Source organism: Delphinapterus leucas, chromosome 14, assembly GCF_059928025.1.
Source record: "Delphinapterus leucas isolate spDelLeu-1000000601 "Yukka" chromosome 14, BTC_Dleu_Yukka2, whole genome shotgun sequence".
Classification (NCBI taxonomy): domain Eukaryota; kingdom Metazoa; phylum Chordata; class Mammalia; order Artiodactyla; family Monodontidae; genus Delphinapterus; species Delphinapterus leucas.
Window position 1 is genome coordinate 30,018,185 of NC_143142.1, and position 24,062 is coordinate 30,042,246.

At 41.8% G+C, this 24,062-nt stretch overlaps 1 protein-coding gene across 3 annotated transcripts in view; it reads right to left on the reverse strand.

Annotated features, from left to right (window-relative positions):
* Positions 1-17,415, reverse strand: part of TWSG1 (twisted gastrulation BMP signaling modulator 1) — a 36,849-nt gene extending 19,434 nt beyond the window's left edge. For 2 of the 3 annotated variants that reach the window (XR_016387438.1, XM_022551333.3), the window contains exons 1-2: positions 17,167-17,415; positions 15,469-15,625 (exon numbers count right to left, since the gene is read on the reverse strand). Coding sequence is in view for 2 of the 3 variants with exons in the window: in XM_022551333.3 (XP_022407041.1) it covers positions 15,469-15,591 (123 nt within the window). In the remaining variant the exon portion in view is untranslated. Of the gene's footprint in view, positions 1-15,468; positions 15,626-16,272; positions 17,102-17,166 lie in introns of those variants that run through there. The other variant, XM_089894240.1, reaches the window with a different exon arrangement.
* Between the last annotated feature and the right edge of the window lie 6,647 nt (positions 17,416-24,062).

Here is a 24,062-nt window from a genome sequence, read left to right on the forward strand (position 1 = left end):
AGCCTGTGCTCTAGAGACTGCGAGCCACAACTACTGAGCCCGAGTGGCACAACTACTGAAGCCTGTGCGCCTAGAGCCCACGCTCCGCAACAAGGGAAGCCACCGCGATGAGAAGCCCGCGCACCGCAACGAAGAGTAGCCCCCACTCGCTGCAACTAGAGAAAGCCCACGCGCAGCAAAGACCCAACACAGCCAAAAATAAATTTAAAAAAAAGTATTTTACATTTGTATTATTGAAAATCTTGAATATGACAAAGAATTTCAATTTTTTTATGCCAGAAGACAGATTTTATATAATTATTAAATCAACTTTAATGGAAAATCTTGTTCTCTATACATCTAAGGTTCTGGTGAGATCTTAATCCATGCAAAATAAATGGGGGGGGTAATTATTCATCTAAGACTAAGCCTAGATTTTAAGAGTTAAAATTTATTTTATAAGCTTCCAAATTTCCAGGTCAGAGATGGAAACTAATAACTTGAGGGAAATTTTTATTTATATTCTGATGTAAAGTTGCCGATAAATATCTCCATTCTTTAACTGTTGCCAAAATCTGAGAGCTTTGTTAGCAATGTTGTTAAAACAGGGAAATATCACCATTGAAAACAACGTTATAGTCTAGCAGACAGCAAATGACTTGGATTTACAGAATCTGGATTCAAGTCCTGGCCCGTAAACTGCAGCATGTAACACCAAATCTCAGCTTTTCAGATACTTTGTGATCCAGCAATCCTACTCCTAGGTATTTAATCAAGAGAAATGAAAACATACATCCACACAAAGACCTATACCTGGAAGTAAATAACTTCATTCATAATCACCAAAAACTGGAAACAAGCCACATCCATCAGCTAGTGAATGGATGAAGAAATGGGGCACATCCACACAACCAACTACTTACTACTCAGCAAGACCAAGGAAAGGAGACCCTGAGACACGCAGCCACATGGGTCAATCTCAAAAGCATTATAACTGAAAGAAGTCAGCCAGGCACAAAAGGTTACACAACGCACGATTCTAAGACATTCTGGACAAGGTGAAATTGTAGGGACAAAAATCAATCAGTGGTGGAGAAGTACTGAGGCTGGGGAGGAGGCTAGTCTTGACTCCCTAGGTGCACGAAGGGACGTTTACGGGTGATGAAAATATTCCCTATCTTGATTGTGGCAGTGGTTACATGAGCATACATTTATCAAAAATCACAGAAATGTACACCTAAAAAGAGTGAAATATACTGTATGTGAATCATACCTCAATAAATGTGACCCCAAAAATGCTTTGGGAGATTAGGGAATACCTCATCTCATCTCTGAAGGACCAGTATGGTACACTGTGGTCCATAAATTTATTATTTTAACAAATCTGAACTGAAAAACATAAAGCATTATATAAATGTTAACTGTTATTAAAGAAAACAGTGCAGAAGGTAGTTCAGAAAATATATTTCTCTATTCTACTTTCAAGCTAAAACTAAACTTCTCTAAACTAACATACTTTTTTTAAAAACAAAGAAACATAAAACAATGCTGGTGAAAAATGCAAAATGTGAAAGCTGTATATATAATATACAACCTTTATTCTATGTTTAGGTGTTAAAAATCACCTAAACATAGAAAAAAAACCTAAAAAGGACTATATCAAATATTAAGAGTAGTCTGTGTTTAGAAAACAGGACTATAAATGATTTAGTTTCCTTTTTCTACTTCTATGTATTTTGTGGATTCCTTTGAGAACAAAATATTTTTATAATGGCAAGTAAACATTTTAAATTTAAGCAGTAGGACTTCTGAAGATCCAGTTTAATTTCATACAATAAAAAAAACCACACTCAAAAACAAATTAATGTTCTTAAATATTAAATCAAACAAACTATAAATGTTTATAATATCTTGACCTAAAACCCCCAGGAATGTAAGAACAAAGGTAATTATGAAAATGAACACTGTATAAGCATCGGTAACCAACAAGACTGTACCTGTGCTGATACTATTTTCACAACCCTTACATAGGTCAAATGGGTATTTAAAAACCAATATATAAACAACACACCCTCGAACAATTAGCCTTTATTCAAAACAATAAACATAATTATAATTACGTTACAACAAATCTGTTTTGACAAATTAATACTCTTTAAGGAGGCCATCAGACAGACTTTCAGACTCGGAACAGAATTATCTAAACCAAATCTTATCACCATGTTCTTTATAAATTCAAACGTTTGCCTTGAAAATAATATAAACAAGTGAAATACAGAAAACAGAATTTATCCTTTTGGCTAAATAAATCAGCATACAAGTTCATGTACATACATGATCTACCAAAATATATCAAACGACACCCATTTCTTATATAAACCTTGTAACAAAATTTTAATCCTACTTACTACAAAAGTACCCCAAAGCATTTCTTTAAAATCATCCAGGTGAGGTGAAATAGGGGCAGGAAGAGATCAGACTGGACCAGCCATATGCTGACCACTGGTGAAGCTAAGTGACGGGTAAATAGGGACTTTACTATTCTCCCTATTAAAATTATATTTGAAAACTTCCAAGTGTCCCAATGAAATCCTCATCTTTGGTCTTCTTTTTTTTTGGTGGGGGGCATGGCACATGACTTGTGGGATCTTAGTTCCCCAACCAGGGATCGAACCAGTGCCCCCTGCAGTGGAAGCACAGAGTCTTCACCACTGGACTGCTAGGGAAGTCCCCCTCATCTCTGGTTTTTTTTTATTTTTTTATTTTTTAAACATCTTTATTGGGGTATAATTGCTTTACAATTGTGTGTTAGTTTCTGCTTTATAACAAAGTGAATCAGTTATACATATACATATGTTCCCATATGTCTTCCCTCTTGCGTCTCCCTCCCTCCCACTCTCCCTATCCCACCCCTCCAGGCTGTCACAAAGCACCGAGCTAATATCCCTGTGCCTTGCGGCTGCTTCCCCCTAGCTATCTACCTTACTACGTTTGTTAGTGTGTATATGTCCATGACTCTCTCTCGCCCTGTCAAAGCTCACCCTTCCCCCTCCCCATATCCTCAAGTCCGTTCTCCAGTAGGTCTGCGTCTTTATTCCTGTCTTACCCCTAGGTTCTTCATGACATTTTTTTCCCCTTAAATTCCATATATATGCGTTAGCATACGGTATTTGTCTTTTTCTTTCTGACTTACTTCACTCTGTATGACAGACTCTAGGTCTATCCACCTCATTACAAATAGCTCAATTTCATTTCTTTTTAAGGCTGAGTAATATTCCATTGTATATATGTGCCACATCTTCTTTATCCATTCATCCGATGATGGGCGCTTAGGTTGTTTCCATCTCCGGGCTATTGTAAATAGAGCTGCAATGAACATTTTGGTACATGACTCTTTCTGAATTTTGGTTTTCTCAGGGTATATGCCCAGTAGTGGGATTGCTGGGTCATATGGTAATTCTATTTGTAGTTTTTTAAGGAACCTCCATACTGTTCTCCATAGTGGCTGAACCAATTCACATTCCCACCAGCAGTGCAAGAGTGTTCCCTTTTCTCCACACCCTCTCCAGCATTTATTGTTTCTAGATTTTTTGATGATGGCCATTCTGACTGGTGTGAGATGATATCTCATTGTAGTTTTGATTTGCATTTCTCTAATGATTAATGATGTTGAGCATTCTTTCATGTGTTTGTTGGCATTCTGTATATCTTCTTTGGAGAAATGTCTATTTAGGTCTTCTGCCCATTTTTGGATTGGGTTGTTTGTTTTTTTGTTATTGAGCTGCATGAGCTGCTTGTAAATTTTGGAGATTAATCCTTTGTCAGTTGCTTCATTTGCAAATATTTTCTCCCATTCTGAGGGTTGTCTTTTGGTCTTGATTATGGTTTCCTTTGCTGTGCAAAAGCTTTGAAGTTTCATTAGGTCCCATTTGTTTATTTTTGTTTTTATTTCCATTACTCTAGGAGGTGGGTCAGAAAGGATCTTGCTGTGATTTATGTCATAGAGTGTTCTGCCTATGTTTTCCTCTAAGAGTTTGATAGTTTCTGGCCTTACATTTAGGTCTTTAATCCATTTTGAGCTTATTTTTGTGTATGGTGTTAGGGAGTGATCTAATCTCATACTTTTACATGTACCTGTCCAGTTTTCCCAGCACCATTTATTGAAGAGGCTGTCCTTTCTCCACTGTACATTCCTGCCACCTTTATCAAAGATAAGGTGTCCATATGTGCGTGGGTTTATCGCTGGGCTTTCTATCCTGTTCCATTGATCTATATTTCTGTTTTTGTGCCAGTACCATACTGTCTTGATTACTGTAGCTTTGTAGTATAGTCTGAAGTCAGGGAGCCTGATTCCTCCAGCTCCTTTTTTCGTTCTCAAGATTGCTTTGGCTATTCGGGGTCTTTTGTGTTTCCATACAAATTGTGAAATTTTTTGTTCTAGTTCTGTGAAAAATGCCAGTGGTAGTTTGATAGGGATTGCATTGAATCTGTAGATTGCTTTGGGTAGTAGAGTCATTTTCACAATGTTGATTCTTCCCATCCAAGAACATGGTCTATCTCTCCATCTATTTGTATCATCTTTAATTTCTTTCATCAGTGTCTTATAATTTTCTGCATACAGGTCTTTCGTCTCCTTAGGTAGGTTTATTCCTAGATATTTTATTCTTTTTGTTGCAATGGTAAATGGGAGTGTTTTCTTGATTTCACTTCATCTCTGGTTTTTTAAAATAAATTTATTTATTTATTTGTTTTTATTTTTGGCTGTGTTGGGTCTTTGTTGCTGTATGCGGGCTTTCTCTAGTTGTGGTGAGCGGGGGCTACTCTTCTTTGTGTTGCACGGGCTTCTCATTGTGGTGACTTCTCTTGTTGAGGAGCATGGGCTCCAGGCGCCCGGGCTTCAGTAGTCGTGGCTTGCAGGGTCTAGGGCACAGGCTCAGTAGTTGCGGTGCACAGGCTTAGTTGCTCTGTGGCATGTGGGATCTTCCCGGACTAGGGCTCAAACCCGTGTCCCCTGCACTGGCAGGCGGATTTTTAACCACTGCACCACCAGGGAAGCCCTCATCTTTGTTTTCTTGGGTTTTTTTTTTTGTTAACTTTATTTATTTATTTATTTATTTTTGGCTGCGCTGGGTCTTTGTTGCTGCGCGGGCTTTCTCTAGTTGCGGTGTGCGGGCTTCTCAATGCGGTGCCTTCTCTTGTTGCGGAGCACAGGCTCTAGGCATGCAGGCTTCAGTAGTTGTGGCATGCAGGCTCAGTAGTTGTGGCTCGTGGGCTCTAGAGCGCAGGCTCAGTAGTTGTGGCCTACTGGCTTAGTTGCTCTGCGGCATGTGGGATCTTCCCAGACCAGGGCTTGAGCCCATGTCCCCTGCCTTGGCAGGCAGATTCTTAACCACTGTACCACCAGGGACGTCCCCTTCATCTTTGTTTTAATGTAATAATTCAACAGGTGAAGAAACAGCCAGTGAAAATAAATTTTAGTCTCCACTTATAAACTTATCAGCTATTCTAACTGCTAACATTTGAAGGGAAACAAAACTTACTCTTCCCTTAAATTACATCAGGTCTAACTCATTACTTTTATTTTTTTAAGATTTATTTATTTATTTACTTATTTTGGCTGCACCAGGTCTTAGCTGCAGCACGCAGGATCTTTGTTGCAGCATGTGGGCTCTTAGTTGCAGCATGCGGGCTCTTAGTTGCAGCATGCGGGCTCTTAGTTGCAGCATGAATGCCGGATACAGTTCCCTGACCAGGGATCAAACCCCAGCCCCCTGCATTGGGAGCGTGGAGTCTTACCCACTGGACCACCAGGGATGTTCCTAACTCATTACTTTGGGATATTAATTTCAGAGATTTTCATGAGGTATTAACTGAAGCAAAACAGGACAAAAATAAGTTAGAGTCACAACTTTTAAGAGCAGGGAAGCAGAAAAAAGAGAGAATACACTATAGGAAAATAAGGTAGTGTTTATAAAAGGAAAGAGGGAACATTGTATACTATATGCCAAAGTATTACTAGTAGAGTAACAAATCAAGATAACTGTATGGGCTTCCCTGGTGGCCCAGTGGTTTAGAGTCCACCTGCCGATGCAGGGGACACGGGTTCGTGCCCCGGTCTGGGAAGATCCCTCATGCTGCGGAGCAGCTGGGCCCGTGAGCCATAGCCGCTGGGCCTGCACGTCCGGAAGCCCGTGCTCTGCAATGGGAGAGGCCACAACAGTGAGAGGCCCGCGTACCGCAAAAAAAAAAAAAAAAGATAACTGTAGCAAAAAAACTAATATGGAATTTAATTAGCACTCATTAAGGAAAAAGGAAGAGAAAGTTAATTTTTTAGTTTGCTGTGATTAAGAAATTCCTGATGTTCCCTGAACTATTTATATTTTTAACTTAAAACAAAATACATTAAAAAAAACTAGAATTATTAATGAGAAACTACTTTGAAATCCCAACTTATTTCAGATAATCTAAGATTTCTTTAGTAGTTAAATCAATTTTTAGAATAGAAAAAAGCAGACTGTTGATTTAGTATATAAAAGCACTAAATAAATATTCAGAAAACCAGTAAAGTGCTAAAAGAATGCATCAATGATCTCTGAACCTAAGTTTGAATATCTTCATGAAATATAAAGTTTACATCATCCTAAATATGACCATAAATATTACCTAAAAGTACTCACAAATCAGTAAGGAGTTTTTCAGTTTTTGTTTTTTTAATAATTTTTAGTTATTTATTTATTTTTGGCTGCATTGGGTCTTCGTTGCTGCGCATGGGCTTTCTCTAGTTGTGGTGAGTGGGGGCTACTCTTCGTTGCAGTGCACGGGCTTCTCATTGAGGTGGCTTCTCTTGTTGCGTGCAGAGCATGGGCCCTAGGCGTGAGGGCTTCAGTAGTTGTGGCACACGGGGCTCAGTAGTTGTGGCACACGGGCTTAGCTGCTCCACAGAATGTGGGATCTTCCTGGACCAGGGCTTGAACCCATGTCCCCAGCATTGGCAGGTGGATTCTTAACCACTGTGCCACCACGGAAGCCCTGGTTTTTCAGTTAATACAAAATGGGTCTTGAGATTTCTGGTGTAGAAGCATAATATTGATTCAAATTTTAAATGCTCTTTTCACAAAAGCAGAAGAAAAAACAAGTAAAGATCTTATTAAAAGCAAAATCCTGTTTTACCATTTTTCCCCTGAAAGAAGACAGCTCAACCACTCATTATATGAGCAAAGGAACACACCAAGATGAAAATATTACTTTCCTGATGTTAAAATTACATTTCTTTCCTGTCAGAAGCACAAAATAAATATTTACGTAGGGACCACCCTTCTGCGTAGCAACTTGTAGGAGAGGCAGGAATGACTGTGCTGGTAAAAAACATTTACACAAGCCTGAGCTTCCAGGGAAAATGTTTTATATTTAGTTACTTCATGAGTTGCGGAGGGCTCAACATAAACAAATGTTCTAACTTATCCTCACAGTACAGCATTTCAACACTACAGATGTTGTTCAAACCAAATAACTAAAAGAAAAGCGAAACTCCCTCTTAGGAGGGAAGTTTCTTTACACTTCTATAGCATGGCGTTTCTTAAAGTTCTTATCTCCCACCTTCATTTCTGTGCATGTTTGTCTCTAAGTTTAAGGAGAAAAGCTATCATTGCCATCTAAAATGTCAACGTGCCTCGTACTTTGTTGAATGTGAAAGTGGAATTTTAATAACTTAGTAGTGTGATGGCAAACAAAGCCCCAGCAATTCTTCACCTTTTCAGGGCAATCAACCACTTTGAGAACCTCCTGAAAGCTATGGACTTTTCTCCTAGAAAACAGTACATTTGCAAATTTGAATATAATTCTGGGGATCCCCTTTAAGAGAAGCACCAAAGAGGCCTAAGGACACCAGCTGACAGTTCTTGGCACATGAAACGCCAATAGCCAATCTATTCCTCAACTGAAGAGAACAGGAATAAAAGAGGGCACTAAAGTTCAAGTTTCTATCAGACCACAGAGGCAACCCCCAACACTAGGGCACAAAGACAAGAACCAAGCATCTACCAACCAACCACCACCCAGACCACAGCAAGAACACCAGCCGTTCAAAACAAACAAACCAAAAACTTCTCTGCAGGAAAATGATCAGCCTCAGAGCAGAAAACACACTCCAGCATCGAGGGCTTCCCTGTCCCTCAGGCGATACCCTCCAGTCTGTGTATGTCAGCCCTCCCCACAAACACAGTCTCCCAATCAGGCTTTTTTTTTTTTTTTTTTTGCGGTACGCGGGCCTCTCACTGTTGTGGCCTCTCCCGTTGCGGAGCACAGGCTCTGCACACGCAAGCTCAGCGGCCATGGCTCACGGGCCCAGCCGCTCCGCGGCATGTGGGATCTTCCCGGACTGGGGCACGAACCCGTGTCCCCTGTCGGCAGGCGGACTCTCAACCACTGCGCCACCAGGGAAGCCCCCAATCAGGCTTTTATGCTTCATTCCTAACTATAATGGACAACTAAGGAACACTATACATTTGAGGAAAGCCTCCTGCATGAAAGAGATATAAATTGAAAGAAAAAAATAATCTTGGAAGAAAGAGAAATCCACGTAACAGAATGGGGAGGTGAGGGGTGGAGACACACCTCCATCTCCATCAGTAAAACTTCCAGTAAGTATTCTCAGGATATCTGAGAAAACAGTGCATTCAAATACAAGTAAAAGTGTTAAAAGAAAAATTAACAAGCAGAAAATAAGAAGTAAAATTTTAAAGTTATTGCTAAAATTTAAAAATTCAATAGAAAGTGTTCAAAGGTAAAGTCAAGGAACTCTCCCAAAAAGCAGAATAAGGTGAAAACAGACTTAAGATTTACGACACTACATACAAGCAACGAACAACCTGAAAATGAAATTAAGAAAACAGTTCCATTTACAACAACATCAAAAAGAATAAAATACCTATGAGTAAACCTAACAAAAGAAGTATAAGACCTGTACGCTGAAAACTACAAAATACTGTTGAAAGAAATGAAAGAAAAATTTAAACAAAAGGAAAGACACTCCTTGCTCATGAATCAGAAGACTTAATACTGTTAACATGGCAATAATTCCCAAATTGATCTACAGAGTCAACGTAAACCCACTCAAAATCATAGCTGGCAATACCAAAGGTACAATCCATGAAAGGAAAAAATGGGTAATTTGGACTTTTAAAATTTAAAACTTCTGCTCTGCAAAAGACACTGTCAAGAGATTAAGAAGACAAGCCAGGGGACTTGCTGGGAGGTCCAGTGGTTAAGACTTCACCTTCCAACGCAGGGGGTGTGAAGTTTGATCCCTGGTTGGGGAGCTAAGATCCCACGTGCCTTGCAGCCAAAAAACCATTAACATAAAAATACAGAAGCAATACTGTAACAAATTCAATAAAGACTTTAAAAATGGTCCACATCAAAAAAAATCTTAAGAAAAAGAAAACAAGAAGACAAGCCACAGACAGGGAGAAAATGTTTGCAAGAGACACATCCGACAAAGGACTGTTAATCCAAAAGATACAAAGAACTCTTAAAACTCAACAGGAAGAAAATGAACAACTCAATTTAAAAATGGGCAAAAGACATAAAGACACCTCACCAAAGAGGATATACAGACGGCAAATAAAGCATATGAAAAAAAGCTCAACGTGTCATTAGGAAATTGCAAATTAAAACAACAAGATACCAATATACACCAGTTAGAACAGCTAATATTCAAAACACTGACAGCAGCAAATGCTGGTGTGGATGTGGAGCAACAGGAACTCTCACTCACTGCTGGTGGGAATGCAGAACCGTACAGCCACTTTAGAAGACAGTCTGGCAGTTTCTTACAAAAGTAAACACACTCTCAGCATATGATCCAGCTATTGTGCTCCTTGGTATTTACTCAAATGAGTTGAAATTTTATGTCCACACAAAAACCTGCACATGGATGTTTGTAGCAGCTTTATTCTTAATTGCAAAACCTGGAAGTAATCAAGATGTCCCTCAATGAGTGAACAGAAAACAAACTGTGATACACCCATAAAATGGAATATAAATAAGTAAGCTATCAAGCCACAGAAAAACATGCAGGAACCATAAATGCATACTGCTAAATGAAAAGAAGCCAGCCTGGAAGGGCTACATACTGTATAACTCCAACTGTATAACATATTGAAACAGCAGAATTATATAGACAGTAAAATGCAGTGGGGGATGCAGAGGCCATGTGGAAGCACAGGGGATTTTTAGGGCAACAAAACAATTCTGTGTCACACTGTAATGGCAGATATATGACATTATACATTTGTCAAATCCATAGAACTGTCGAACACAAAGCATGAACCCTAATGTAATGTAATGTGGACTTTAGTTAATAATAGTATGTCAATATTGGTCCATCAATTGTAACGAATGTACAAACTAATGCAAGATGTTAATAGTAGGGGAAACAGTGGGTATGTGTAGGGGAAAGGAGTATATGGGATCCTTCTGCACTTTCTGCTCAATTTTGCTGTAAACCAAAAACTACTCCAATTAATAAAGTCAAATATATTTATATATAAAAATCCTAGCTGGCTTTATTACAGAAATCAACAAGCTGACCCTAAAATTTATATGGTAATGCAAGGGCCCAAAGTATTAAAAACAAATCTTGAAAAACAACAAAATTAGAAAATTCATACTTTGTGACTGTAAAACATACCACAAAGCTACAGTAATCAAGACAGTGTGGTACTGGCAAAAAGACAGATATATAAATCAATGGAATACAACTGAGAGTCCAAAAATAAACTCTTACATTTATGGTCAAATAATTCTCAACAAGAGTGTCAAGATAATTCAACAGAGAAAAAAATAATATTTTCAACAAATGATGCTGAGACAACTAGATATCCATACACAAAAGAATAAATTTGGACCCCTACCTAATACCATATATAAAAATCAACTCAAAATAAATTGCAGACCTAAATATAAGAGCTAAAACTACAAAATTCTTAGAAGAAAATAGACAAGTATATTTATAGCCCTGAGTTAGGCAATGGTTTCTTAGCTACAACACCAAATGCAAAAGCAACAATAAATAAATAAATAAATAAATAAGACTGCATCAAAATTTAAAACTTTTGTGTTGCAAATAATACCATCAAGAAAGTGAAAAGACAACCCACAAAATGGGAGAAATTATTTGCAAGTCATGTATCTGATAATGGACTTGTACCCAGAATATATAAATAACTCTTATAACCTAACAATAAAAGGACAATAAGCCAATTAAAAAATGGGCATTGGTTCTGAATAGACACTTCTCCAAGGAAGATATATGAATGCCAATAAGCACATGAAAAGATGCTCAATATCATTAGTCGTTAGAGAAATGCAAATCAAAACCACTTCACACCCACTAAGATGCCTATAACAAGTGCTGGTGAGGATGTAGAAAAATTGGAACCTGCATACACAGTGGTGGAAATGTATACAGCCACTTTGGAAAATACTTTAGTGGTTCCTCAAAATGTTAAACATAGAAAATATGACCCAGCAACTCTACTCCTAGGTATATACCCAAAAGAAATGAAAACAGATACCCACATAAAAACTTATACACAAATATCCACAGCTCCATTACTTGCATAGCCAAAAGGTGGAAACAATCTAAACATTCATCAGCTGATGAATGGATAAATTAAATGTGGCATATCCATACAGTACAATATTATTTGACCATAAAACAACAAAGTACTGATACATACTGTAATATAGATGAATTGTGAAAGCATTACGCTCAATAAAAGAAGACAGGCATAAAAGACAACATATTGTATGATTCCATTCATATTAAATGTCCAGAATAGGCATATAGAGATACTCTGATTAAAAAAATATATATTTGGGCTTCCCTGGTGGCGCAGTGGTTGAGAGTCCGCCTGCCAATGCAGGGGACATGGGTTCGTGCCCCGGTCCGGGAAGATCCCACATGCCGCGGAGCGGCTGGGCCCGTGAGCCATGGCCGCTGAGCCTGCGCGTCTGGAGCCTGTGCTCCGCAAGGGGAGAGGCCACAACAGTGAAAGGCCTGCGTACCGCAAAAAAAAAAAAAAAAAAAAAACAACAACAACAACAACAAAAAATATATATTTAACACATAATAATAGTTGGTTGCTTTCTCTAGAACTATGTAGAATTAGAAGGAAACTCTGAGATCACGCAGCCGGTCAAGTCACAGTGAAGATGTGGCAGATTGTATTTTCCAAACATGGCCACGTCATTCACCCCATCCACTAAGCTCGCCTTAGTGTTACACTCGTGCTTCTCCATCAGAGGCAAGCCTGTGTACCCTCCTCTTAAATCCAGGTGGGCCTACCACCATGATGGAAGTAACACCATAACCTCAATGGCGTGGCCATAAAAGGCAATACAGCTTCCCCTGCTGTGTTTCGTGAGACACATGGTCTTGGAAGCACTGAGCCAACATATAAGGAATCTGGCTAGTCTTAAGCCAGCATGCTGGAGAAGTCATACAAAGAGACTACTGACAGGGAGGGAGGAAAGGAGGGGAGAGAGAAAGGGGGCCAGGGGGGTGAGAGAGAGAGAGAACAAACAATCTTCCTAGCCCAGCTTTGTGATATCCAATACAGCAGTCACTAGCCACATGCAGCTGTTTAAATTTAAATTAATTCAAATGATTAAATTTAAAAATCTGCTTTTCAGCCACACTAGTCATATTTCAAGTGCTTAACAACCACGTGACTAGTTTCTACTGTACCTGACAGGGCTGATGTAGACCATTTCTATCATCATAGAAAGTTCTAGTGGACAGCGCGGCCTCAGGTAATTTCAGCTGCCAGCCTTCAGGCCGCCCCAGCTAATGTTGTGTGGTGCAGATGAACTACCAAGCACCACACAGGATGCAAATTCATGCTCAAAATAAACGTTGTTGTTGTTTCCAGCCACTGACCTTTGGGGTGGTTTGTCACACAGCCACAGTGAGGGAATGCAAGGAGAGTAAAGGGCAGAATGTGAAATAATCAGCGGAGTCCATAAAACCAGGTAAATGGTAGAACCAATCACATTTCACTGCAATGTCCAGTAAGTGCTTAGCACAATGTCATAAGTGCTTAGGAATAAATGAACAAGAAAACCCTCAATACTCGAGGCCTCTATCATTTTAACCCCAAGCACCCTGCCACTATGCACCAGAAGCACTGTCTCTACTATTCCAGAAAAAGATTTGATGATTCCTAGTTCTGAAGGAACAGGAATCAGAAATGTTTGCATCAGTGAATTAGTGGTTTAAAAAAAAAAAAAAAAAAGAGTCCTACCTTCTTTCCAATGAGTTTACTAAAATCACCATTTAACAAGCAGGTGAAGCTTCACCTGATTTTCCAGTTTTTACACTTAATTTTTACTCTACTTTTTGAAGCATTTTGTAAGTATTACAGAATTTGAAACTGAAAAGCAAAACAAACAAAAACTTCTGAGAGTTTTTATCTATAGTAACCAAACGCTTTCTTCTTTAAATACTGCCTTACCAAGCAAGGTCTTTCAAATAAAATCCAATTTTTAATTATTTGAATAATGGAAATTACAGACTTGGAGAGTCAAAAAATAATCTGAGATTTAAGTAAATTTCTACCTAAACATGAATATAGCAATTGTTATGAGACTTTATTTCCAATAATGAATAATGAAGATACAGTGAAACAACGTGGTAAGTGGCACAGATTCACCTCTGACCACAGCACAAAGCTGGACTTCATGAGAAAACTACCAAATTTTCAGCCAGCACAAGCCTAAGCAGACGTACCATATCAAAACTTCCATGTAGGGACTTCCCTGGTGGTGCAGTGGTTAGGAATCCGCCTGCCAGTGCAGGGGACATGGGTTTGAGCCCTGGTCCGGGAAGACCCCACATGCCGCGGAGCAACTAAGCCCGTGCGCCACAACTACTGAGCCCGCGCGCCTAGAGCCCGAGCTCCGCAACAAGAGAGGCCACCACGAGAGGCCTGCGCACCGCAACGAAGAGTAGCCCCCGTCTGCCACAACTAGAGAAAGACTGCACGCAGCAATGAAGACCCAATGCAGCCAAAAAAAAAAATTAAATTAAATTAAAAAAAACTTCCATGTATAAAACTACGTGATGTTAAAGGATTATTGTTAATTTTTAAAGTGCTAATAGCTATGTTTTCAAGAGTTCTTATCTTTCAGAGATAGACTATACATTTATGATAAAATAATATCAGGGGTCTGACTGACACTAAACAGAGCTATAGGGTGAACAGCGCAGGGGAACAGAGATGAAGCAAGGGTAGCCCCGAGTGAATGATGGCTGTAACTGCTGATTATTACTGCTGTTCATTATACTCTTCCCTCTTCTATTTACGCTTAAAAACATCCATAGTGAAAACCCTAACCCTAACCAACCAACCTCTCTAGTTAAATGTTTTGGTTAAAATGCAAAGTGAGGGTACAGAGTATGAGATGGTGACCACCACACTCACATAAAGGCCAGGCTTCCCAAAATTTTAACTATTAATGAGGACCAAAATGTCACAAATCAGCACATAATGCCTCTCATCTATAAAAATCATTACCACTTCTAGTACATACAAATGCTCTCATGTCAGGATTACAGCTAAGAGGTAGCTGAGTCATACTTTATACAGAATTCTAATATGTGTGGTTACTGAATTTCTTAGCCAACAGCTGGAAGAGAGGCTAATAAATACAGACCCAAGACTGCTGACGGTCTAACAGGATGGGAAAAGAGAGAACAGCTGTGTAAGACATGAAGTTCACCACTAATTAATGCAACTTTAAGAACAGTAATAACCAGTATGTGTATGGAAAGGCCACAGGCTTCGGGTTCAAATACAGGCCACCTTCCACAGCCACTTAATAGCTCTGTAAACTAAGCCATTACTTAACCTCACTTTTCTCTTCAGAAAGGCTTGCCTTGATGGCTGAGAGAGAGATCACTGTCAAGCATCTTGGAAGCACATTCTCCAACACCTGCAACCTTGAGAAACCCTGACCCTGAATCCCCCAGCTCAGCTGCTCCTAGGTTCCCAACCCTCAGCAACTGCGTAAATAATAAATGTTTACTGCATTAAGTTGCTGTTTGGGGTAACTTGTTACTTAGCACAGACAATTAGTGTATTATATTTAGGGAACAGTTTGTCTATGATTTGACTAGCTAAATTTTTTTTTCTAAGTATAGTGAGTCTCTTTGCTATGTAAACTAGATTATACAAGGGAGCCCTTTAATTCATCCGAGTAGGCTACTCATCACCTCGTAACAGCATGTTTACAAAGCTGGATATCACTTTCCGTACTGGACTCCTTGAGTCTGACATTGCTTGTATGCAAGAGAAGTATGGGGGCAAAACCCCGGACCAGTGTCATGGCTCATTACCTCAGACCTTACATGCTCTATCTGTATATATGTGCTCTGTGTCTGCGCTACAGTATATTGTAATAGTAAAAAAGTACTCTTAGTCCTACCTGAATAAGGCATTTGCTCACATCACTAGCACAGAGTGCTTTGTTACAACTCAGTGACATGGGGACCCATGTCAGGAACACCAGGATGGCTACAGTAAGCATAACAACAGAGCGTGACTTCATGTTTCTTCAAAGACAATCACCAACTCCCAGGACGCTAAACAAACAAACAAAAAGAAAAAAAAAACAACAAAAACTTTAATTCAAAGGCAAATGCTAGGGTAAAAACAAATACAAAAATGAAAATCAAATAAATAAACCAAGACTCATTGTGTTAAAAGACTTTTGAGTGACTGTTTAAAGATTATTCTCAATGAAAGATTACTTAAACACTCAAAAAAAAGCTACAATACACAGTAATATCTTGTTAGCCATCTTCAAAGATATAGAATTCTGAAATTCCTCAGAGTACCGAGAAATGGTGACTGTGAAAATTAAAGTGAATATGTGTGTGTGTGTGTGTGTGTGTGTAGGTATACATACCATCAGTAACCTGAAAGTATCAATATGTAAAGCAAATAAGTAGTTTCAACGCTGCACTGCTTTGCAAAACAAAAAAAAAACTATTAATATTGTATTATAATTTAAAAAACATTTATCAATATTTTAATTCTTAGAATTAAGACAAATTTTAAAAATGCAAATTATTCTAGTGTCTACTTGTTACTATCTCATTTTGTCTCTTAACATAATTAGCCAAAATGAAGCAGCTCAGCGGAAGGAGTGGACAGTTGCTCCTTAAATAATTTAGCGAATAACAAAGGGAATAGTAAATTATTAACTGCATTAAGAACTCTAACTTACCAAAATGTGAAGATATTCTTTTAATTCTCTACCTTAGGTACCAGTGATTCTTCAAAGATATTGAAGAAAATATTACAGTCCAAAAAGAAAAAGGAAAGAAAGACCAGCACAAATTCTGACAGTGGCTGAACAACCAACAGTCATTAAACTTTTAAAAAGGAGAAGATAAAACTTCTTGGGGTTTAAAACACACCCCCCAAACAGAATCAATTAAATAAACGACTAGTGATGTAAGACGGATAAAAGGTGCGTTTATGGGCCTTTATGATTGCTGTAAACCTGTATTCTAAGTGTTAGCATGAACAATAAAGCAAAGGCAAGAAGAAGGTGAAGAGTACCGGGCTCTGTGCCCGTGTGGCTCGGTTCTGTAGGAGAAAGCCCCAGGGGCCGTGGCCGAGGCCGGGGGTACCCTCCTGGGACCGTCAGGACCCACCGCCCGCTTTACTGAACCGCACGCCCAAGTCCGGTGACTCCGGAGCCACCGGCACGTATTCATGGAGGCCAAAGAAGGCATCGGAAAACGGATTCTTCCAGAGCTAGTTTTCTCCCCACAGCAACTGAAAATGGGATATTTTCCCCCACCTCACGGCCGTCTGCGTCCCGCTCCCCGAACCTCCCCAGAACAGGCGTCCAGGTGAACGAGGCACGCAGAGGCAGGTAACCGAGCTCCTCCTAGGGGAGCGGCTCCCTCCGGGGCCTTGGGAACAAAGCGCAGCAGCCGAGCGGGAGGCGCTGACAGCGGCCCCGGCCGCCGGCGGAGGAGCCACGCCCCACGCCCGCCCCGCCTCGTAGCCGCGGAGGCCGCCCAGGCCGCGCGGGCCCGGTCCTCCCGCTCCTCCCGCCCGGCCGCGGCCTCCAGTCCCAGAGCGGCACCAGCCACCCCCGCCCGCTCACCGTGCGCCGCGGCGCCGCGTAGCAGCCTGGCTCTCGTTCCCCGCGGGTCGGCCGAGCGAGCGCGCCGCTCTATGGAGGGAGGCAGGCCGCGCCTCCACTCAGTCCTCCGCGCAGCGACCCCGAGCCGCGGCCGTAAAACAGGGAGAGACCAGCCCGCCGCCGTCTCGCCCCCGCCCCCCGCTTCCCTCCGCCCCCCTCGGCTCCCGCCGCCGCCGCCAGCTCCCGCCAGGAGGCGTCTCTCACTCCCCCCGGCGCTCCTGTCCGCTCGCGACCCGGCCCCGCCCAGGCCACGCTCCCCGCGGGCCCAGCGCGCCCAGGGTCCCACCCCCTACCCGGCCCCGCCCCGACCGCGACCGCGGCCGCGCCCACCCGGCCCACGCGCGCTGTCCCCCTTCCTCTTCACCGTCCCCGTCTTCGGCGCCTTGCCGCCCGCCTCGGGCTCCCGCAGACTCTGCCGCCCGGCCCCTTCTCCGGGCTCACCCTGCCCTGGTCCCGGAGCTGGGACGTGATGTGCAGGAGCTCCTCGCCTCCTCACAGCCACCCTGGGAGCTGGTCTCGGCCCCGTTATGGGGATGCCGGACTGACGCACCCCGCTGGTACTCAGTGCAGTTCATACCTGAATCCCGTCACTGACGTCGGAGACAGGATTTATTAAAAACGCAGGCTTCCGGGGTCTGCCTCAGACCTACTGAATAAGGGTCTCCAAGAGTAGAGCCTTCGTCCCGCAGTGCACTTATAATGCCGAGCCCTTCGTGGGCGCCCGGCTTTGTGCTCAGCGCTAGAAGAGGGCAGGGGCGCCATGGGTGCTGGTCCAGAAGGTCGCAGGCCAGGGGAGAGGACGGATGGACACCTGGACAGATGGCAGGAGACGCCTGCCCAAGCATGTGTGACCAACAGTTAGCTTGTAGATAAAGGCGACTGAGAATGGCACTCAGTTCTTTCCCACAACCCTGGGAATTTGCTTTTTTAAAAGTTTCCAGAGTTATTAAGTTGGAGCCCATTGTACTTTTCCTTTGGAAATGGTACTAGACCATTTTAGACCTAGTACTAATGTCTTAAGCTGGTAGGATCTTAAATGCCCACATTCCCCTTGGTTGATGAAGAAAACAGAAAGAATGGAAAGAGTTGATTGGCTGACGGGGTGGACTGCATTATTGCTGTTAGTCCATTTTTGTACAGTAAGTAAGTATACATTTCAAAAACCACCCCTGAAAATTATCCGAAAGAAATAATTGAGTGTACACAAATTTAACTTTAAGGATCTTATTCTTAGCATTACTTACTGGTTAAATGAACTATGATACAGTGCAATGGGCTAAATCAGATATTAAAAACTAATATTGTAGATCAGAGGTTCTCAAACTTTGTAGTCTCAGGACCCCTTTACACTGTTGAAAATTATTGAGGGCTCCAAAGAGGTTTTGTTTATGTGTGCTACATCTATCAAAACTTTTGAAGTTAAAACGGAAATTTAAGAAATAATTATTATCTCATTTAAAAATAATAGACTCTGTTATATGGTAACATGAATACATATTTTATGAAAAATAAGTATATAGGGCTTCCCTGGTGGCGCAGTGGCTGAGAGTCCGCCTGCCGACAGGGGACACGGGTTCGTGCCCCGGTCCGGGAAGATCCCACATGCCGCGGAGCTGCTGGGCCCGTGAGCCATGGCCGCTGAGCCTGCGCGTCCGGAGCCTGTGCTCCGCAACGGGAGAGGCCACAACAGTGAGAGGCCCGCGTACCGCAGAAAAAATAAAAAAATAAATATATATATATATATATTCCAAGACAAAAAAAAAATAGTGAGAAGAGTGGCATTGTCTTACATTTGTGCTATTGAATGTCAAACTTAATAGAAGGCAGCTGGATTTTCATATCTGCTTTTGCATTCAAACTGTTGCAATATATATTATATCCTCTAAAAAAACTACAGTGTGAGAGGAGACTGAAAAGGCAAATAATGCATTAGAATTAAAATAAGAATAGTTTTGAGCTCATGAACTACCTGAAAATGTCCTGGGACCCCCAGGGTCTCCAGATCACACTTGGAGAACTGGTGTTGCAGAGAAATACCATTGGCATGGAAAGATATTCATGATATATCAACTTTTAAAGCAGTGTGTGTATTTTCAGAATGAAGATTATGAGCGATTTGTGTTGATGTTTTTTCTTTGTGCTTGTCTGCATTTTCTCATGTCTTTGCCTGTATTACTTTGGTAATAAGATAAAAAATAGTTATTTTTAATTTAAAGATCCTCTTTGATAAGCTCTAGAAGATCAAATGTCCGTTGAGCCTCCAGGTGGCTATCAAGTTGTTCTGAATGGGTTTGGGAATTTGAGAGCTGCAGGGGTTATTGTAGTGGCTATTTTATTTTACCAGAAGCCTTTATGATCAATGCGATAAAGCCTCTTAGTAGGGTTTGATGAAAGGGTCAAATGTCACTGATTCACGTAAGAGTCAATCACCTGATACAGACGCATCAGTGGTTGACCGTCAGCCAACTACAGTGTAGAGGTGACTCGTTTCCTATTGCTGCTAACAAATTACTGTAAATTTACTGCCATAAAACAACAATTAATTTTCTTACCTCCTGAGCTCCTCCTCCTGTCAGATCAGCGGTGGCATTAGATTCTCATAGGAGCGTGAACCCTACCATGAACTGCACATGTGAGGGATCTAGGGTGCGGCTTCTTATGAGAATCTAATGCCTGATGATCTGAGGTAGAGCTGAGGCGGTGATGCTAGGTCTGGGGAGCGGCTGCAAATATAGATTATCATTAGCAGAAAGATCTGACCATAATAAATCAATTACTTGCAGACTTATATCAAAACCCTATCAGTAAGTGGCAAGTGAAAACAAGCTCAGGGCTCGCACTGATTAAATGTAATGCACTTGAATCATCCCGAAACCATCCTCCCCTCCCCCCAAGCCCCATCTGTGGAAAAACTGTCTTCCACAAAACTGGTTCCTGGTGCCAAAAAGGTTGCGGACTGCTGGGGTAGAGGGAGTGAAGCTAGGGGAGGGGGTGTTATCCTGCCCAGCATAGAGAGATAACAAGGACAATTGTAGTTTGTGAACTCACTCCTGTAGGTGGTCCTTCTACACTCTCACCTTTGGGCCTCCCCTCACCCCAGCCAATTCACCCCAGAAGACAGGGAGCAAAATGGGAGCCCGAGACAGAGGTGTTGGGTGCCCCTGCTAAGCACTACAGTTTGGTCGGATTCTCCACTTCTGAGCTTCCTTACAGGAGTACGGGCAGAGCCCCCGGCCCTGCCGGAGGTGGGACTGGACGGGGGGGGGGGGGGGGGGGCGAAGGGGGGGGGATTGCTCGGGCCTGTCTGGAGGAGGCGTCCAGCCTGTGCGCCTTTCAGCCTGTGGAGACAGGAAGACTTCTGTGTCCCAAGGAACCGGCTGACTGCGGCAGCTTGGGGATTATGGTTTGGAATCCACTGTCCCATTCTTAATGCTTTCCATCTGAGAGACTCAGCTGAATTAGCTGATTCGATTTACAGATTTGAACTAAAGGAGCCACATCTAACAGCCTGGCAGCCTGTGGTGTGGAAGGAAAGATCTAGGGATGGAAGGCCCTTTGGGAAGAAACCTCCTTCCTCCACCCTTTCCCCCACCTCTTCCCTCCCTGCTTTGTTGTGGGAATTACCGCAAAGCTCTCAAAAGAATGGGGAAAGGAAAACGCTTACTTCCAAAGGCCTCTCAACTCTTCCTGTTTTAAACAAGAAGAAATGTAGAAAATCTTGAGGCTATTTTTGTTTTGTTTTGTTCCATTCTGGGTTCATAAAATACTTATAATTCCTTCTGCAATGAACGGTTGTGAATCCACCAGGCAAAAGGAACGCCCAAGCAAGCTTTTCCGAGGCTCAGGTCCCTAGGGCTACAGGAGGCCTAGCAAACCTCTGGGGAAACTGCCCACCCCGCCTGCTAAGAGAAAATGCTGTTTTGGCAGATGTTTGCAAAGGGCTATCAAGGGCTATTGAGAGATTTACAAATCTCAAAAGCTCTTAAGGCTTCTCAAAATCCACTATTTACTCACGGCTCACTCTTGCCTACCAAATTAGGTCCCAACTTTGTAGCTTACTGATTTAGAATATTTCTTAATTTATATTCATTTCAACTTTTTCCTTTTCTTCTGATGAGAGAGAATTTAAAAATTTTGGGACTTCATGTGCGACCCTGGCCATTTTTAGCCCCTGGAGATTGCACCTAGCTTCCTATATATTCCTTCAGTCTTTTTTAAGTCACATGTATTAACACATGTTTGCAAAAAATGAAATTATGCTAAGAATACTTCACTGCAACTTGCTTTTTCCCATTTGGCATATCCAGAACGTCTTTTCATGCTAGTAAATGTGGATCTTTTTTGATGTTACACAAATCCTCTCCACAGAGCCAAGGTGGTCTATTTGCATGCTTCATACTTCCCCACTCCTGTATTCTGCATTTTTCTTTTTGCTTGGGACATGATTCTTTTTTCTTTTTCCTGGCTACATAAACCCTATCCACTCTTTTTAAAAAAATTTTATTTTATTGAAGTATAGTTGATTTACAATGTTGTATTAGTTTCAGGTGTACAGCAAAGTGAATCAGTTTATATATATATGTGTGTGTATATATATACTTTTTCAGATTTTCTATTATAGGTTATTACAAGATATTGAATATAGTTCCCTGTGCTATACAGTAGGACCTTGCTGATTATCCATCCTACATATACTAGGTTTGCATTTGCTAATCCCAGACTCCCAATCCTTCCCTCCTCCACCCCTCAGCAACCACAAGTCTGTTCTCTACTTCTCTACGTCTGTGTGTCTGTTTAGTAGATCAGTTCATTTGTGTCGTATTTTAGATTCCACATATAAATGATATCTTATGATATCTTATGGCATTGTCTTTTTCTTTCTGACTTACCTCACTTAGTATGAGCAGTCTTCAGTGGCTGGAAACCTTGTTTCCACTCTGAAACTCATGGGGGTGCACTGAGGTGAGAGGCTCCAGGGCAGGTAAGAGGGGAACACGGGACTGCGTCACAGCTGTGCTGTTTTATCCCACGTGGAGACAGAGCAATTCTGAGGCAAGAGTTCTTTCAGGATTGTGTTGGGGAGGGCTAAACATAACAAAACAACAAGCGAACGGAAAAACAAAGAAACCCACACACCAACCCTCCACAAGAAGGCAGCTGGTCTCCTGCTCTTCACCTGCTTGCCAGCATCAGCCTGTTCCCTCCCTCTGAATTAGTGATGTCTTTGGACTGGATTTTTGTCTGCCTCCATGTTGAGCATACACTTTTGCTCAGTGAATGTTTCCTCGTGAAACTTCCACCATAGTGCTAACTTATGTCAGAAAGCCAGAGCTTCTAGATGCCTCTAAAGGACAAACTGCTCCTTTTCACCACCTCCAGCCTTCGTTGTCATTAATTCAGGGACTCAGATGGCTTCAACAGGGCTTCCATCTGTAGTATCCCTGATTAGACTGTACCTGTCCAGGTTTTCTATTCTTTTTCCCTTACTCAGTGACTTCAGCTTTTTGCCTTTAAGCCGGTCAGATTTACAAGTCGAGGTTTTTCTTTCTTCCCTTCATGCTTTTTAAAATATGGATGTGACATTCATCTTTTTCTTTCTTTCTTTTTTTTTTTTGCGGTACGCGGGCCTCTCACTGTTGTGGCCTCTCCCGTTGCGGAGCACAGGCTCCGGACGCTCAGGCTCAGTGGCCATGGCTCACGGGCCCAGCCGCTCTGCGGCATGTGGGATCCTCCTGGACCGGGGCACGAACCCGCGTCCCCTGCATCGGCAGGCGGACTCTCAACCACTGCGCCACCAGGGAAGCCCCATCTTTTTCATTTTTAAGTACCACGCCCATTTCACAAAGCATGTTGCTGTGATTCTCTTTCCCTTTTAGGAAAACAGAATTTTTGTATTCTCCAAATATTCCAATTGGGACAGTTACACAAGTAGTTTAATTAGAGCATTCTGAGAGACTTCCCTGGCTGCGCAGTGGCTAAGAATCCGCCTGCCAATGCAGGGAACACAGGTTCGAGCCCTGGTCTGGAAAGATCCCACACGCCGCGGAGCAACTAAGCCTGTGCGCCACAAATACTGAGCCTGCGCTCTAGAGCCCGTGAGCCACAACTACTGAAGTCCGTGCGCCTAGAGCCGGTGCTCTGCAACAAGAGAAGCCACCGCAATGAGAAGCCCACTCACCTCAACTAGAGAACGCCTGCGCGCAACAACGAAGGCCCAACGCAGCCAAAACTAATAAATAAAATTTAAAAAGAAAAAAGCATTCTGAGATAGACGGTTGAAAATATAGTACTATAACTTATTTTAGCAAACACTGCTTACGTTAAGAATGTTTGCAATGACAGAATTTTTTGCCTCGAATCCTTGCCACTAAAACCTAAATGCACGGATATGCATACATTCCTTAAATTCTTATGGACGTTAATAAAGACCTACCTGACAAAGGGCTTGTGTGCAGAATAAGGACTTCCTACAAATCAATAATAAAAAGACCAACACAATGAAAAATGAGCAAAACGAGGACAGTTCACAAAATAAAATGTACAAATGGCTGTTAAACATATTAAAAGATATGTTCAACCTCTTGAGTCATCAGAGAAATGCAAGTTAAAAGCACAGTAAGATACCACTACATATCCACCAAAACTGCTAAAATTGAAGACTGACAACACCAAAGATTGATGAGGATTCAGAGCAACTGGGCCTCTGATAGTTGGCAGTAGGAGGATAAAATGGTACAACCCCTTTGGAGAACTGTCAGTTTCTGATGAAGTTAGACATACATCTATGCCCTATGACCTGGTGACTGTACTCCAAGGTATGGGCCCAAGCAATGAAAGAACGTGTTCACAAAAAAAGA